Here is a 14,392-nt window from a genome sequence, read left to right as displayed (position 1 = left end):
AATGATTTGAAGTTCAAAGAAATAGCTATGGGCCGGCAAGTTAGCTTCTCAGTTGTTGCTATGCAAGGGTATGTCTCAGTGTGAGGATCGTCTCGGTTTTATTGCTTCCGATTCACTTTAATTGACTAAAACGACAAATGCAACTAGATTCATTTTGACAACGTTTCGACATCGTCCGATGTCATCGTCAGGCAATGAATTTTAATCGGATGAAGCATAACTTATAGTACAAGAACAATAGAACAATAGAATAATATATACAATAGTACGCTAACAATAAATGTGAAATCTAAGTAAATAGTTTTGCCCTGACAGAGTCTGACTGCACATTAAGTCATGGTTTTAATTCTTTGATGTAGAACATCTCATGAATTAAGCAATCAAATTTCGATGCGCATTTCTTTAAGACACTAAAACTCGCCGCTGGAGGTGCTGTTGTTTGGCCATGATCTGCTAGGCGATGCCTCCCGATAGCTGAGTACAATTGATCATGGCCAAACAACAGCACCCCCAGCGGCGAGTTTTAGTGTCTTAAAGAAATGCGCATCGAAATTTGATTGCTTAATTCATGAGATGTTCTACATCAAAGAATTAAAACCATCACTTAATGTGCAGTCAGACTCTGTCAGGGCAAAACTATTTACTTAGATTTCACATTTATTGTTAGCGTACTATTGTATATACTATTCTACTGTTCTATTGTTCTTGTACTATAAGTTATGCTTCATCCGATTAAAATTCATTGCCTGACGATGACATCGGACGATGTCGAAACGTTGTCAAAATGAATCTAGTTGCGTTTGTCTTTTTAATCAATTTTATCACAAGATCTAGACTTATTAAGATTCACTTTAAAAAGACAATTTACAAAATTGCGCACAGTCTTACAGAACAGGCCCCAGTTGTTCAAACGATGATTATCGCTATCCGCCGGATGAATCACTATCCAGTGGATAAGTCAGACAAAAAACCAATTTGCCCTATCCAATGGATACTGATTTATTCGATCGATAGCGTCATCCGCCTTTTGAACAACTGGGGCCAGGATTCCCTGTAGCAACAGGTGTAAATGTTCCAAAGGTATCCTTACATATACCTTCAAGGAGCAAACAATCTCTGATCCACTGGCGCTTGGATGGTACCATTGGATCTGGTCGGATCGTATTAAAAAACACTTGTTGAAAGCTCTTTACGTAGGTACTGGTACAGGACTATAGAAATATATAAAAAAAAGCTACTTCGTTGTTGGTCTCAAGGCGATCAATTAAAAAATTGCTGTATTGTTTACGAGTGCATAACCATGAATTAGACGTTTGTTCACTGAGCGTGTACAAATCTGGCTTCACACACATTGCTGGTATTGCGCCTTCTATGCCATTGTCAAGATTCTATTCCAATCACCGATTTCCGTTTTTAATTTTTAATTTCACCTTCGTCAGTTACCTTAGCTTTGTGAATGGCTGATTTTGACTTGTCCACTTTGTTGACTCTTGTCTCCCATAACTGTTGCTGCAAACATGATTGGAGGCGGTACAACGCAACAACCGCTGATTTCATCAAAAATATGAAATACTTGTAATTTTGAGTAAATCATCGTCAACGACGTTTTCCATGTTTTTTGGATGTTTCAGGGGGAAGACGCAAAGAATCGTACTCATTTATAATGTTGGAGAAAAAGCAGAAACAGATTGCACAGACTCTGAGATGGTAAGTCGCATTTAATTAAATTAACGGTGAAGAAACGCTTCCTTGAAGAGCTTCCCCGCTCCATTTTATGTCGCAGAATGTTTTTTTGTTTGTTTCTTATTACAAATCACTGCATTCAACCAAAACCTTGAGGACAAAACGAAGATGAAGATGCCTCGTCGTACAAACGTTTTAATCACTAACTTAATTAAAAAGACCCTGTGTAATACTATACAGGTCATACTCAGAGCTCTTAAGTCGAGCAGACCAGGTAAATATTTCAGTGCGGGTCTCTGTGATGTGAATTATAGGTGATGTTAAATTAATTGAGTAATTACTGTAATGGTGGTAGTGTTTTGGCTGATACGTTTGCCCTGGCTCTTATCATATAGTTGTTTTTGCACCGTAATGCCTTATCGAGATTTGTGAAATGGGCTATTTCCACGTCCACTTCAAGTTACCTGGCCGTTTATTTAATCGAGTGCGAGTGTACAAAGTATTTCGTATCAAATATCCACACGCGAAGAAAAACTTGTCACAATCACGTACGAAAGAAGGTCGAAGTGAATTTGTAAATGACCCCTTGTAAATGTACATTCAATTCGAACGAGCTTTGTTGCTCAGGCCAGAAGATACAGACGTGGCACTGAATTAACGAGCGGGTTGCAACAAGTACGAGAAAAGTGGTGTTCCTTCAAAAACTCTTACAATCACGCTCTATTTGTAAGACATATTCACTCTGTTTTTGATGTAAATTTGGTAACAGAATGTTACAATCGAACACAGGGTTTAGTATCGATAAGTATATAATATCTTGCGGATTAAAAACCTGACTTTTGAAAAGACTGCTGACAGGTATTACTATTCCAGTCTCCTGAAGTGCGCATGATTGATTCTTTTCTGTTCTTAACTGTCTCGATTGATTTCAACTTGAAAACATTCAAGCTAAGAGTTTACAAGTTTTCGAGTTTCCGATTTCCGCTATGCCCCCAGACCATGCTGGCTCTATTAAATCTTAAAGGAGGTCAGAGCCTCGTCATATTTCATTTCAACCTCATTTTCCAATATTTAATGAGGGTTATGAGATCACTTTTATTTCTGCCTGGCAGACTTCATACTGTAACTACTTTTTAAATTGTTTTAAAATGTGCAATATTTCTGCTTTATTTATGTCATAAAATGCGTCATTGCGTTTCGTTACAGTAATATCATATTGTCCTTAATAGTTCGATTTAATTGATAATGAAGCTAATGAAAAACGTCTGCCCTCTATAATTTGAATTCGATGTCTTTGAAAAAATTTCAAACATTATTTCAGTTTGTTCAAGTACTCCAGTTCACTTTGTTCAACTACTCCGGTTCATTTTGTTTGATGATTCCGTTTGGGTCAATGAAAAACTAGCTCTTACCAAATTGGAAAGAACTGCCGGCAAATGATCTTCAGACAGACTGAGACAAAAGGATAATTCAGAGAGAAAACAAAACTGCTTCATGCGCTTTCACTTTAAACTCTAACTTGAGATCAGACCATTTCATGACAATAATTTGAAGAGGGTCAATGTTTCCTCAGACCTGTGTCCTTTACTCGTGGACTTCGACAATTAACAAAGCTATCTTTACTTTTGACTGTATTCAACGTTCTTTTTGTTGCTCTCGTTTTACTGTTTGCGTTTTGGTTAGTTAACAATCCAAGAGCAGTCATGATGGCGAATTCTTTAAAATCATGAGAGATCTTTAGAGCTTTAGTTTTTCCTTTGTAAGATGGTAACTTAGAGAGCGAGAACGTTAACATAGAATTGGAATACTGTTTGCCTCTAGAGGTGAAACTGCTCTCGTCTTATTATTTCTCTAGGCTTGGGGAAAACTACGAACTCAAAGAGGGGATGTGTCTTCCTCGGTGTGTAATGTATACGCATTATTTAGATTTCTGCAGAAAGGGAAAACTCTGTCCAGCCGGACCTGCCACCTTTGGAAAGGTAAGGTTCTTGTTCTTATTTGCTGCTTGCCTTATTTGCAAGTTTGGGGAAACGCCTCTGTAATTATCTCCTTCAGTAGCAAAGGTTGACTCAACCTCGTCCCCAGGGTCTCTCTTCTTCCTGGGAACGAGGTTGAGGTTGACTTGACTCGTGGCTCATGAAATTTGATACACAAAGATTGCAGACTTCATTTCGTTTTGAAACCACGAATATTTGATAAGCATTAGGGCCTATCAAGTCACTGATAAATGATCATTTTCAGGCATTTTGTACCTGGTATAAGAAGACTAGTAAGACATAGCTTGGTTTTTTTTAAAAGGAGATATCTTCTTTTCTCCTTAATTTTCATGTCAAATTCTCTCACATGTTGAGCTGAACCGACATTCCCGTGCTTGTATTTAAGATTATCCGACAGCGATTCCCAAAGCTGACAACTAGAAGGCTCGGAACACGGGGACAATCAAAGTAAGTCCAGGAATTCTTAGAATGACTTAACATTGCGTTTACGACAAACGGCAGGCTATGGCTTTTCATACTGAAAAGAATAAAAATTCTTCTATTCTTACCGGTCTCTCTCTAGATTCTGAGAAGTTACTTGATAGAGTCAGAAATTTATATAGAATAATTCTCTTTGGCTCAAATATGTGAACACAATGTGTACAAAATGTCAAGCTTACTGAGGCAAATGGCAAATTTTGACTTGGGAACAAATGGAACATAGAATAATGCTTATAGCCGGGAGATCTTGAACAAATATTTGCAAAGATTAAGAAAAAAAAAAAAACGTTGCAAATGAAATGGGGATTTTATATCAGAAATAAGTGAAAACCAGAATTTTTATATATAGAAAAGGAAGCCTCTCCCCAACTGGGGTAAGCGGAAAAGCGTACTAACCGTTTGGTTTTTGCAGTCAATATACCCATATATAAATATTTTTTTTTGTCGTTAGATATCATTATTACGGCATTGTTGTCAAGGAAACGTCAGCTTATTTTCATGCAGGATATTCCAAGAAAGGTTTAACAAGGTGATATTAACAATAGGTGCTTTGTAGTCACAGAGCGTATGCTCATGACTTTTGGCAGTAAATAGAGTCCGAAATTACAGCTAGGGACCGACTACAAAAATCGCCGCCAATAAGTTACAGTGTTCGTTTGTCTTTAGTCCAACTAGCTTTGTTTTACAGCCAGAATTCTTTGATCATTAAGGATTGTGTTCATTAGCTAGTCAGGCTAATGAACACAAGGACAGGAGAAACTATTGTCGGTTATTCTTGCATTCGGTCAATTCAGATATATTTATAAGGTGGCTCAAAACAGTTTCAACACTTCGAAGACGCTAACAGCAAGTTATGGTATCATATGAAACACCGATTATTTCCATGCAAGATGTAGTCATTGTTGGGATGTAATAAGTTACCTTGGCAACGGGAGAACCCAGCAAAAACACCCCTAAGGGTATCATATCTCAAAAACGAATGCGGTGAACCCATTTTTTATTGCTGAAAAACAATCAGAAGGCCAAGATGAAACTTTTGCAAAAATTAAAAAAGTTCTGTACGACATAACCAGGTAGGTAAAGTCTGCTTACAAGCCTATTAGGCCGGAGCTTATCCCGGTTTCTGTAGCATGAAGGGACTAGGAGTATTTCTACTCCCCCTGGATGGGCTGCTAGTCCATCGTAGGGCTACCCCCAGCATTAAATTCGCCGGTACCCATTTATACACCTGGGTGGAGAGAGGCACCGTGAGAGTAAAGTGTCTTGCCCAAGAACACAACACCATGTCCCCGACCAATGCCCGAACCCGGACCACTCGCTCCGGAGTTGAGCGCACTGACCATGAGGCCACCGCGCCTTCCATAACCCACATATGGCGTCGAATCCGGGAATCGATCCCGGGTCACATTGAAGGGAGATACTGATAACTATTTCTTTTCTTTTTGCCTCTAGATTTTCTGGAATGAAAGAAAAAGGAGACGTGGTGAGTTCTTTGTCTAGCTTCTTTTTTTTTTTTGCCAGGTCAGCTTTGGAAAAATAAACTAGTTCGTCGTTGAACCTGTTTTCACACACGTCATGTCACGTTGAATAGGACGCCAAATGTATGTTTATCGAAATTGCCAGGGTGCAAGAAAATTGCGAGAACTTTTCCCTTTGCCAACTATTCTGTCCTACATGTTGAATTGCCAGTCTCAACTCCCTTCTGAATATAACACTAGTTTACTATGTTTACAAACAGAACGGCAATCACAAGAAGTTTTCCCTGAGCTCCAAGTCAGGCACTCTGTTACCAGAATTCCCAAATGCAACGAACGTCCATCTACCAGAAGGAGTATCAATTCATAAGGTATGACGTACTATCTCGGAATGATAGTCGTTGGGGAAAAACATTTTTCTTCAATTAGGAAAAAATCTTTCTGACATTTTTAGATTTCTTTTTGCAACTGAGCTGATTTCTGTCCTTGCATTTATCCCGCGTTTTCTTCTTTACTGGTCCTCTTACAATAACAAAAAATGTTCCTTATAGGTGGAGACATTTATTATGATGTACCGAACGCATTGCCAAAGAATGTTGGATACCGTCATCAGCGCCAATTTCCAAGGAGTAAGTTAAGTTTACTACTGTAAAAGCCGCGGTTGAAATTGAAATCTGCTTTATTATTTGCTGCCGTCCAGCAGCATCTAGCGTACGTACTTTCTTTACAAATGCTCGCAGGCGAGTCATGCCATGTATTTCTTGGCGGGTTTTTCTCTAAAGACAGGGTCCTATAATCTAATACTCTGCTTTCCATATGTAACAGTGTTTTTACGTTGGATACCAAAATCATCTTTTAAGTTATAATAGTGTTTATCCCGATAATAAAAGATATTGCAAATATGCTCTGGAGCTAATTAATTTTTCACCTTATACATTAAAATTTAAAAGTAGTCCTATCAGTGTAAATTGCCTGCAATGCTCGTTCTAGCATTCTTTGAGTTTTTCTGCACTACAAAAGTGCCATACTATGTGGCAATATGTAAGATTTGGTAGAATCGCACACTTGTACAGTTACAGCTTTGCTTGCATGGGAATAATTTTCCTCAAGCGGACTATGACATGTATCCCTAATGTGCTCATCATAATTAAGCTTATAATCCAGTGTGACTCCTAATGGATGACAATAACGTGTTATTGTCTATGAACTTTTTCCTCTTTTTATAATCAAACTTTTTTGACGCAGGTTCAAAACTTCATCACTCATTTCTGGCAAGGCATGCCAAGCCATATTAATTCAGTTCTAGAGTTTCCTGTTGTCATTGATATTGTGGCCATTTGTGATTCCATTTCATACAAGGTGAGAAAGAAATAATTACGCAGCTAACCGTTTATTTTACTTTTTTTCACTTTCTCAAAAGTGACTGATAATGTTTATTGCTTCGAAATTCCTTGGAAGAATGACTATGGTGATTCCCTAAAAATAGAACTTGTCATAGATTTCCGAGAAAGCTTCGCACACTGTTGAAACATGTCAAGGAGACGATAAAAATGTAATAAGAAAGGAGGTTCACTATGCTCGTTTCCATAGTACGACGCTGATGAATACAACTATTTGAGCTACTTTGACAATTGCCGTGCACCCTAAATGTTTAAAAAAATTAAGCTCGATTTTACAAAGGTAATCCAACGTACAACAGCGAGCGTGGGTGGTGTCACTCTGTCGTTAACTCAAGTACGTACCTGAAAAATGTATTTGAATGCGAGTTAACTTTAGTGTGGGCTGTTCTACTCGTAATGGTTTCCTCCATACAATTTTATTTTTGCCAAAAATCTGTCTATAGATTGTCGCTGATTTTTTCACTACTCCATGAAGACATCGTTCTCAGCAAATATATAAAATAAAAAATGGTGGTCACCATACTCGTTCAGGAGAAAATAGCCATTCCTTGGCGGACCTTGGCGTCAATGAAAATCCGCCATTTTATCACTGTGCCCGCGCTGCTGCGCGTACCAATGACGCAAGAAATTCTGCGAAGTAGGGTTGCGCAATGCAAAACCAGGGAATGACCTTAAACAACAAATGGAATAAGATATCGAACACTTATAGCGATAGCAGCTATGAAATGGAAACTGAACAAACAAACCAAAAAAGATAAATACCTTAATATATACCAGGAGCCCATCAGTAGGAGCTTGCCTCCCCCATACAAGCCCTACTGATGAGTCAACCTTTGCCCGTATCTTTCTATTTTTAGAACGCACGAGTTGTTCGGCACTGCACGCGCTGTTTAAAATAGCCAATCAGAATAAAGTCATTGTCTAACGAAGACAAAAATAGGAAAAACAATGTACGCAAATTGTGCGAATTGATGTAAATTAATGTAAATGTCAGTCTCCTGCTGAAGGGTTGGTTCTAAAAATAGAAAGATACGGGCAAAGGTTGACTCAAGGATATAGTGCGCAAGGAGGCTCCTACTCATGGGCTCCTGTATATACATAAATAAGTATGTAAGGAACCAGGATTATGAATAAACAACAGAACAAACGAGCGATTGGATGAATATTTGAATGTTTGAAAGTAAGAACCTAATTAAACTTACGAAAGAAACAAGTTTACGAATCAAAGGTTTTGAACTCCGTGTCTTGTTCCTTTGCGTTCATTAGGTATTGACTGACGTGCTTATCCCTTCAACAATACAAGATCTTCCAGAGAGGTAAGACACTTCAAATCTATTTCATAGTTTCGTTTGATGGTGTATGAGGAAAAAATCCCAAAGTTTTCGGCTGCCTTTTGTCCCTTACGACCCCGGTGCTGCCTTGCCTAAGATCCATTTACTAGAATAAAATAAACAAGCTACAATTGGACTTAAATGGTATGAAAGAAGCGTCTTGTATCGTTGACAATGTATCGATGTATCTTGTATCGTTAAGATGAAAATGAATGCTCAGATGACGGTACTGTCACAAGGTCCCTACACAACCCTAGAGGGTATTAGATGCAATGGAAATGCCTCCTCCTTGTCCCCCAGGTCTCCTTGAACGCGAAAGAAATTAAAATGGGAGTAAAGGGCATAAAAATTATATTTGCATGCAAAGATTTCATGTTCATATTCGTGCTTCATTTTTCCAGTCTTCGAGAAGAGATTATTGACTTTGCTGACAATTTACTTGGTTGGTTGGACGAGTCGTTGACAAAAGTACCGCTGTCTCTAAAAGCGGCAAAGTTTGAAGGTTGGTTTAGCTAACAATGTACTGTTGTACTAAACGAAGACATTGATAAATGTATTGATAAATGTAGAAAATAAGGGTAGCAATTTACAAGGCTTGTATGTGTTTATTTTAATTTAGTTGCCAGAAATTTCACCCATGCATTGAAGAGGCAAGTGTGTTTTGTCCACTTGGCACAGGTAAGATGGAACGAACTTATATTACATTAGTTAAAACTAACTTTCCTCAACAAGCTCTATTTTAAATTGGACGTTAACAGCACACCTGCAATTCCAGTTTTAGCTGTGTGATCATAAAACATTTAATTAACCGTGTATTGACTATCGAAATATGTTACGTTAGTGTGTTTCTATGGAAAAGTGGTGATAACGAAATTAGCAACCATAAAGAAATCTCAGAGCCTCCAGAGCTAGTCCTCTTTTTCCGTTTAGAACGGAATTCGCGAAATGCCCTTACCATTTGCGAGAACCCTTCCGTTTCCATGCCCTTTCTCACAAGATCGAGTAAATATACAAGATGGGCTGCTGTGTAGTAAATGGTTTGCGCCATTGTCATGCATTTGGTCATTAAATTCGGAAAATCGCTTAGCCTTATGCAATGATCATTCCATCCGGATTATTTGTCTAAATGCTAAGCACCCAATTAATCCCGGCATGTTTCCGTGTTTCACTCTCTGTAGATCAATTGCGTATGCCAATTAGGCCTGTCCCCCGATTGCGCTAAAGCTAAAAAAAAGCAAAACAATGAGGGCTTAAAAAATGCTGGAATTTCCAAAAAAAAGTGAAAGAAATGCTCGAAATTTAGAAATAGAGCTCGAAAGTTTCCAAAAAAATTGAAGCATCTCCCTGTCGGTTTTCTTAAGAGGAATATGGTCGTCCGTTGTTTAGATCTGATCTCATATAGATTTTGAAGACGTGCATTGTTCCAGTTTCATTTCTATCGTTTCGAAAAACATTATGGGATGCTCATGGGGCAAATTAGACCAAAGTAATATGTATTTGCATCCTGGGCATCCCATAATAATTATCTCACACAATAGAAACCAAAATGGCCGCCATATCTGCAAAAAGGTCTATTGCATTACATCAAGCTCAACACTGCTTTAGGTTTATTTCAACCGTGTAGTGTTGTTATCAGTATGAATCCCGGATTGCCGGAAACCATTCTTGAAAACAAAATGTTGCTCTTGCCTTAGCCAAAAATACAAGATTTAGTGGAGGGGAACCTCCAATAACTCTGCTTAAATGTTGCCCAAATTGCGAAACAGTGATTAAGAGTGGCATTGGAAATTGGGGACAGGCCTAGTGACAACTTCCCTTTCAAAGCAATTTAATAGGAAATTGTTACATTTTTCTGGCCTAAAGTTATGTTTTGTATCGGCTACGAGCAATATCTTACCAACTCATTGTTCTAATTGAATTTTTTCACCTCAAAACAGGCTGCCCGTTCAGCATTACTTAGTTATGAGGATGTGTCTCAGATGCTAGGTGACCTTACGAAAATCGACTTTGCTCAGATTCTATCGAAGAGTGTCTTTATAAGTGGAAACGCTGAAGTAGTCCACAAAGCGAAGACCTGTAAGTTTCAGGTTATTGGAAACCTCAGATTTTGTCATTTAGTTAATTTCAACGATTATGCTTTAAAAAGGGCCTTTCAATAGAAAAAAAGAATGAAGACTGGGGTGCAACTGGAAATAAAACCTTTCTCTTTTTCCAACTCCAGCCTTCAAATCGCAGCCATACTTCGTTTTTGTATTATTTACACCCCTTCACGGCACATTTATTATGTCCCAAATGTACAGAAAAACTTGACGATTTAACAGGGGCCCACGAGGAGGAGCCTCCCTATGCAGTATATCCTTGGTTCAACCTTTGCGCGTATCTTTCTATTTTTAGAACTAACCCTTCTCCACGAGACTCACATTTACATCAATTTCATCAATTTGCGCAATTTTTGCAACATTATTTTTGCTATTTTTTTATTCGTTTGACAGTAACTTCATTCTGATTGCCCATTCTAAACAGTTCGTGCAGAGCCTAAGAACTCGTAGTGTTTTAAAAATAGAAAGATACGTGCAAAGGTTGCCTCCTAGGGCTTCTATGAGGCAAGCTCATTCTCACGGGCTCCTGAATTTAAAGAAAATTGGTTAAAAAATGACTGCATGGAAGCATGTCGTTGCAGACTGATAATCTTGTGCGAAATATGGAAGAATGCATCTAAACAGTTTTCGAAAACAGTCAGTCTTTATCTGAAATAATGGCTGCTTTTGTCCCTTTGTAAAGTTGTCTCCTTCGGTTTACATGAAAAGTGTTATCAAGTGAATGCCCGATCCTCTTTCAATGATTGCTGCATCTATTTTTTAACCAAATGTCTAGACGTTGATGAACTAGAGAATCTACTAAGGAAACAGGCACCTTTGGAAGCATATATTGAGTGGCTGGACAGTGTTGTGGATCGATGTGTTATCAAGGTACCAAGTAGTTTTTCAGTAGTTACTAATTTTTCGTGCGAAGCAGGCAGTTGTCTTAGTTCCTCACCCCTAAGAGGAACCTAATAGGCTTTCCATATCCACTCTAAAATTTTAGGGGCTACCTTATCCGTCTCCTCTGGCGTTGTGGCGACCCCTTTATGCTAAGAACTTTTAACGACACTTGATTTTTTACGTGAAAATACAGGGTGTTCTATAAGTCAGTTTTAGTTTTTTTTAGGGAAGATATTGCATGTTACCCACTTTAACGGTCCGGAATGTAGACGTTTGCGTAAGCAATAATATGATTTAAGTTACTGGTGAATCGATCTAATAAGAAACTCTGAAGACTCGCACCAGTAAATAAGTGCATTTGAAAAATTAGTCCTGAAGTACCTTTTGGAACACATTGTATAACTGTTACATTGGATTGAACTTGTCGGAGTTAATCCATGACAGATAAAAATTTCCATGAGAAGGTTCGTTAAATGGAAAAAGAAAATGTCCATTTGATATCTCAGTGGCTAATCTTGCTTGTATATTCACAGGAATCAGAAGAAAGCGTGGCAGCTTCTTTTGAAGAAAAATCCAGGAAGTTCTTAGCTATGTGGTCTTTCGTTACAGCCCGCGTTCTTTCTGATTTGACTCTTAGAAGTGCACCTAGTTTCGGTATGTCTTCACGATACTTTTCATCAGTGACACGTTGAATTGCATCAACTGTAACTATGTGGTAAACGTCAGGTCAAAATTTGCGTTTTGCCAAGGGTCAATGAAATTTGTTTGGTTATGTCCATAACCCGTAAGTCTCGCTCTGCGATGGAATGAGGCCCATCAGTTTCCGTATCATCTTCTTTTAGTACGGTTACTGCTAGATATTTGCGGAAAATAAACGTAGCGGAATTTTTTTTCTTGCACGATCCATAATAAAGCACGAGCATTCCCTCGTACGGTTACTTCGTTGCGGACCAATCAGATACGTTGTGGCCATCAGGCCCAATCTGATTGGCCATAATTCAACGGGACCCGTATTCTAAATTTAGATGATATGGTACACTGATGGGCCAAGGCCAAATGAGAGAGATCGATGTTTCTGGGCTTCTGGTACAGCCTGAAATCAATGGCAATTAGTTGGAACGCTAACGCTAGGATGGGCCTGAAAACCTCTCAGACGTCAGAAGCTAAGCATAACTGTCAAAATTCCAAAGCTTCAAATAGAAGTCCCCTCCCCCAATCAATGTTGAAATAGACAAGGAAATGTCTGTTAATTCTGTTGCCAATGAAATGTTTTAATACTTTACACCCAGACCTTGAATGCTTTAAAAGATTCGTTTGTTGTTATCATTCACCATCTGCCTTAAATATCGGAAGCAACAGTTCTTGTTTGACGAAACATCAAATTCATCTCAGTCATCTAATTGGAGTGATTTCTTCTTTTTCCCCATAAATGTAAAAGGCGTCTTTCATCTGATACACACAGCATTTGAAGAGTACGTGTTTCTTGTGGTTGAAAATCAAAAGATGTTAGAGATGGACAAAAGACTGAACTGTAGTCTTAAAAGGCATATGAAAAAGGGTAAGCCAGTTTCAAAATAAATATTCTCATTTGATCTCTGGCAAATCGAATATTCATCTTCACGAGGGGTGAATACACTTACTGATTCCATTAAATTTGATGGTTACGTCTTGCAAAAGCCACAGCCTAGAGATGTTCTTGGTAGTAAATAATTCTGGCTGCATGGAGCGCGCAGTTAAGATCCTCAAGTTGTCCCCGCTATTATTGGAAACCAGTTTAGAAAATGAGTTGAGAGGTATTGCATAGACATGGCTTTATGGGGACCTTCCATTTAAAAGCACCAACTGACGGTTGGCCAGTGAATGGCTATTCCTGAGCCAGAATGGTCGACCTCGTTCATTGTACTTACATTTTTCATTTGTTGCAATATGTTCGAATATGTTTTAGAATTTCAGACGTTGAATCCTTCCAAAGAAACAGCATTTGACAAGCCAACGGAAAACTTACAGATAGGTCGTCCGCAGGAAAAGGGAGCATGCCGCACAAAAAGGCGAAAGACAAACAACAACTTCTTTCATAAGCAAAAAGAACTTCCAAGTGAAAAGGTATCCCAACAACCCAAGCCGAAATTCCACGATAATATTTATCCAGACGCCGTCCATTACATCGGCACTTGCACTCCACAGACTGCGGCCATTCCGACCCCCGAATCGTACCAAACAGCACCACTTAACAATCCATCTCGCCAGTTTGTCCAACCGATATCTTTATGTGCTCCCGTTAATCATCAGACCGAATACCAAGCAATGCAAAGCCGCCCGAATCTTCAACCATTGCAAATGTCGGGCATAGACCCAGCTCGGGATCTGGTCCCTAATCCTCCCGATATGAACTCCTTTCAAGGTGATTTCGTCAACGCCATCGACAAGGCTATCTTCAGCTCCAAAATAACTCTGAATCTCGACGAATACATGGGTAGTTCCTGGATACAAACAGAAACCCAAAATCTTACAGTGTTAAATCCCGTGAACATGCAGGAACATCACTCTGGGAGCAACGGGATCATAAACTTCCCAGGGAATGGACATTATCCGGTCACCTACGAAAACAACACTCGTCAAAATGGATATACAAGCAGTCAAACGTTGCCAACAAATCTAGGACCACAGGAAATTCCTCAAGTGTCCCCAAACAAGGACGATTATGGTTCCATTCAAGGTCTCACAAACATTTATCCGAGGTACAATGCACCCAATTATCTCTACGATCCCATGAGAAATGTGGCACAACTCGGCGGAAGTGACATCATGGGCTTTAATACCTTCCTTAATGCACCCACAAGCTCTTATGGTCTGGATGTTATCCCTTCCCACGATGTTCAGCTAAATCGATTAGGAGTTGGTGCCGTATAATGCTACCTCAGTAAGAATTAATGTTGAGTGTATCAGTGTTACACAATCTAAATGGCTAATACCCATACAAACGAAATTTAGATTATTGGGTACAGATCATCTCAAATGATCATACGAGTGAATTAACTGTACGCC

At 38.9% G+C, this 14,392-nt stretch overlaps 1 protein-coding gene across 1 annotated transcript in view; it reads left to right on the top strand.

The window, feature by feature from the left end:
• The window catches only part of LOC138019250 (regulatory factor X 4-like), a 32,933-nt gene that overhangs the window by 17,730 nt on the left and 811 nt on the right, over positions 1-14,392 (top strand). The window contains exons 2-17 of the mRNA XM_068865978.1: positions 1,632-1,707; positions 3,539-3,662; positions 4,066-4,127; positions 4,612-4,689; positions 5,613-5,643; positions 5,899-6,006; positions 6,187-6,264; positions 6,881-6,994; positions 8,302-8,351; positions 8,768-8,868; positions 8,986-9,044; positions 10,304-10,442; positions 11,241-11,335; positions 11,881-12,001; positions 12,786-12,905; positions 13,293-14,392. The exon at positions 13,293-14,392 is cut by the window's right edge and continues 811 nt beyond it. Of these exons, the coding sequence (XP_068722079.1) occupies positions 1,632-1,707; positions 3,539-3,662; positions 4,066-4,127; positions 4,612-4,689; positions 5,613-5,643; positions 5,899-6,006; positions 6,187-6,264; positions 6,881-6,994; positions 8,302-8,351; positions 8,768-8,868; positions 8,986-9,044; positions 10,304-10,442; positions 11,241-11,335; positions 11,881-12,001; positions 12,786-12,905; positions 13,293-14,257 (2,321 nt within the window). The 3' untranslated portion in view covers positions 14,258-14,392. The remainder of the gene's footprint in view (positions 1-1,631; positions 1,708-3,538; positions 3,663-4,065; positions 4,128-4,611; positions 4,690-5,612; positions 5,644-5,898; positions 6,007-6,186; positions 6,265-6,880; positions 6,995-8,301; positions 8,352-8,767; positions 8,869-8,985; positions 9,045-10,303; positions 10,443-11,240; positions 11,336-11,880; positions 12,002-12,785; positions 12,906-13,292) is intronic.

The sequence above is a fragment of the Montipora capricornis genome, chromosome 10 (assembly GCF_036669925.1).
Source record: "Montipora capricornis isolate CH-2021 chromosome 10, ASM3666992v2, whole genome shotgun sequence".
Classification (NCBI taxonomy): Eukaryota; Metazoa; Cnidaria; class Anthozoa; order Scleractinia; family Acroporidae; genus Montipora; species Montipora capricornis.
This window is presented reverse-complemented; position numbering and strand designations above follow the sequence as displayed.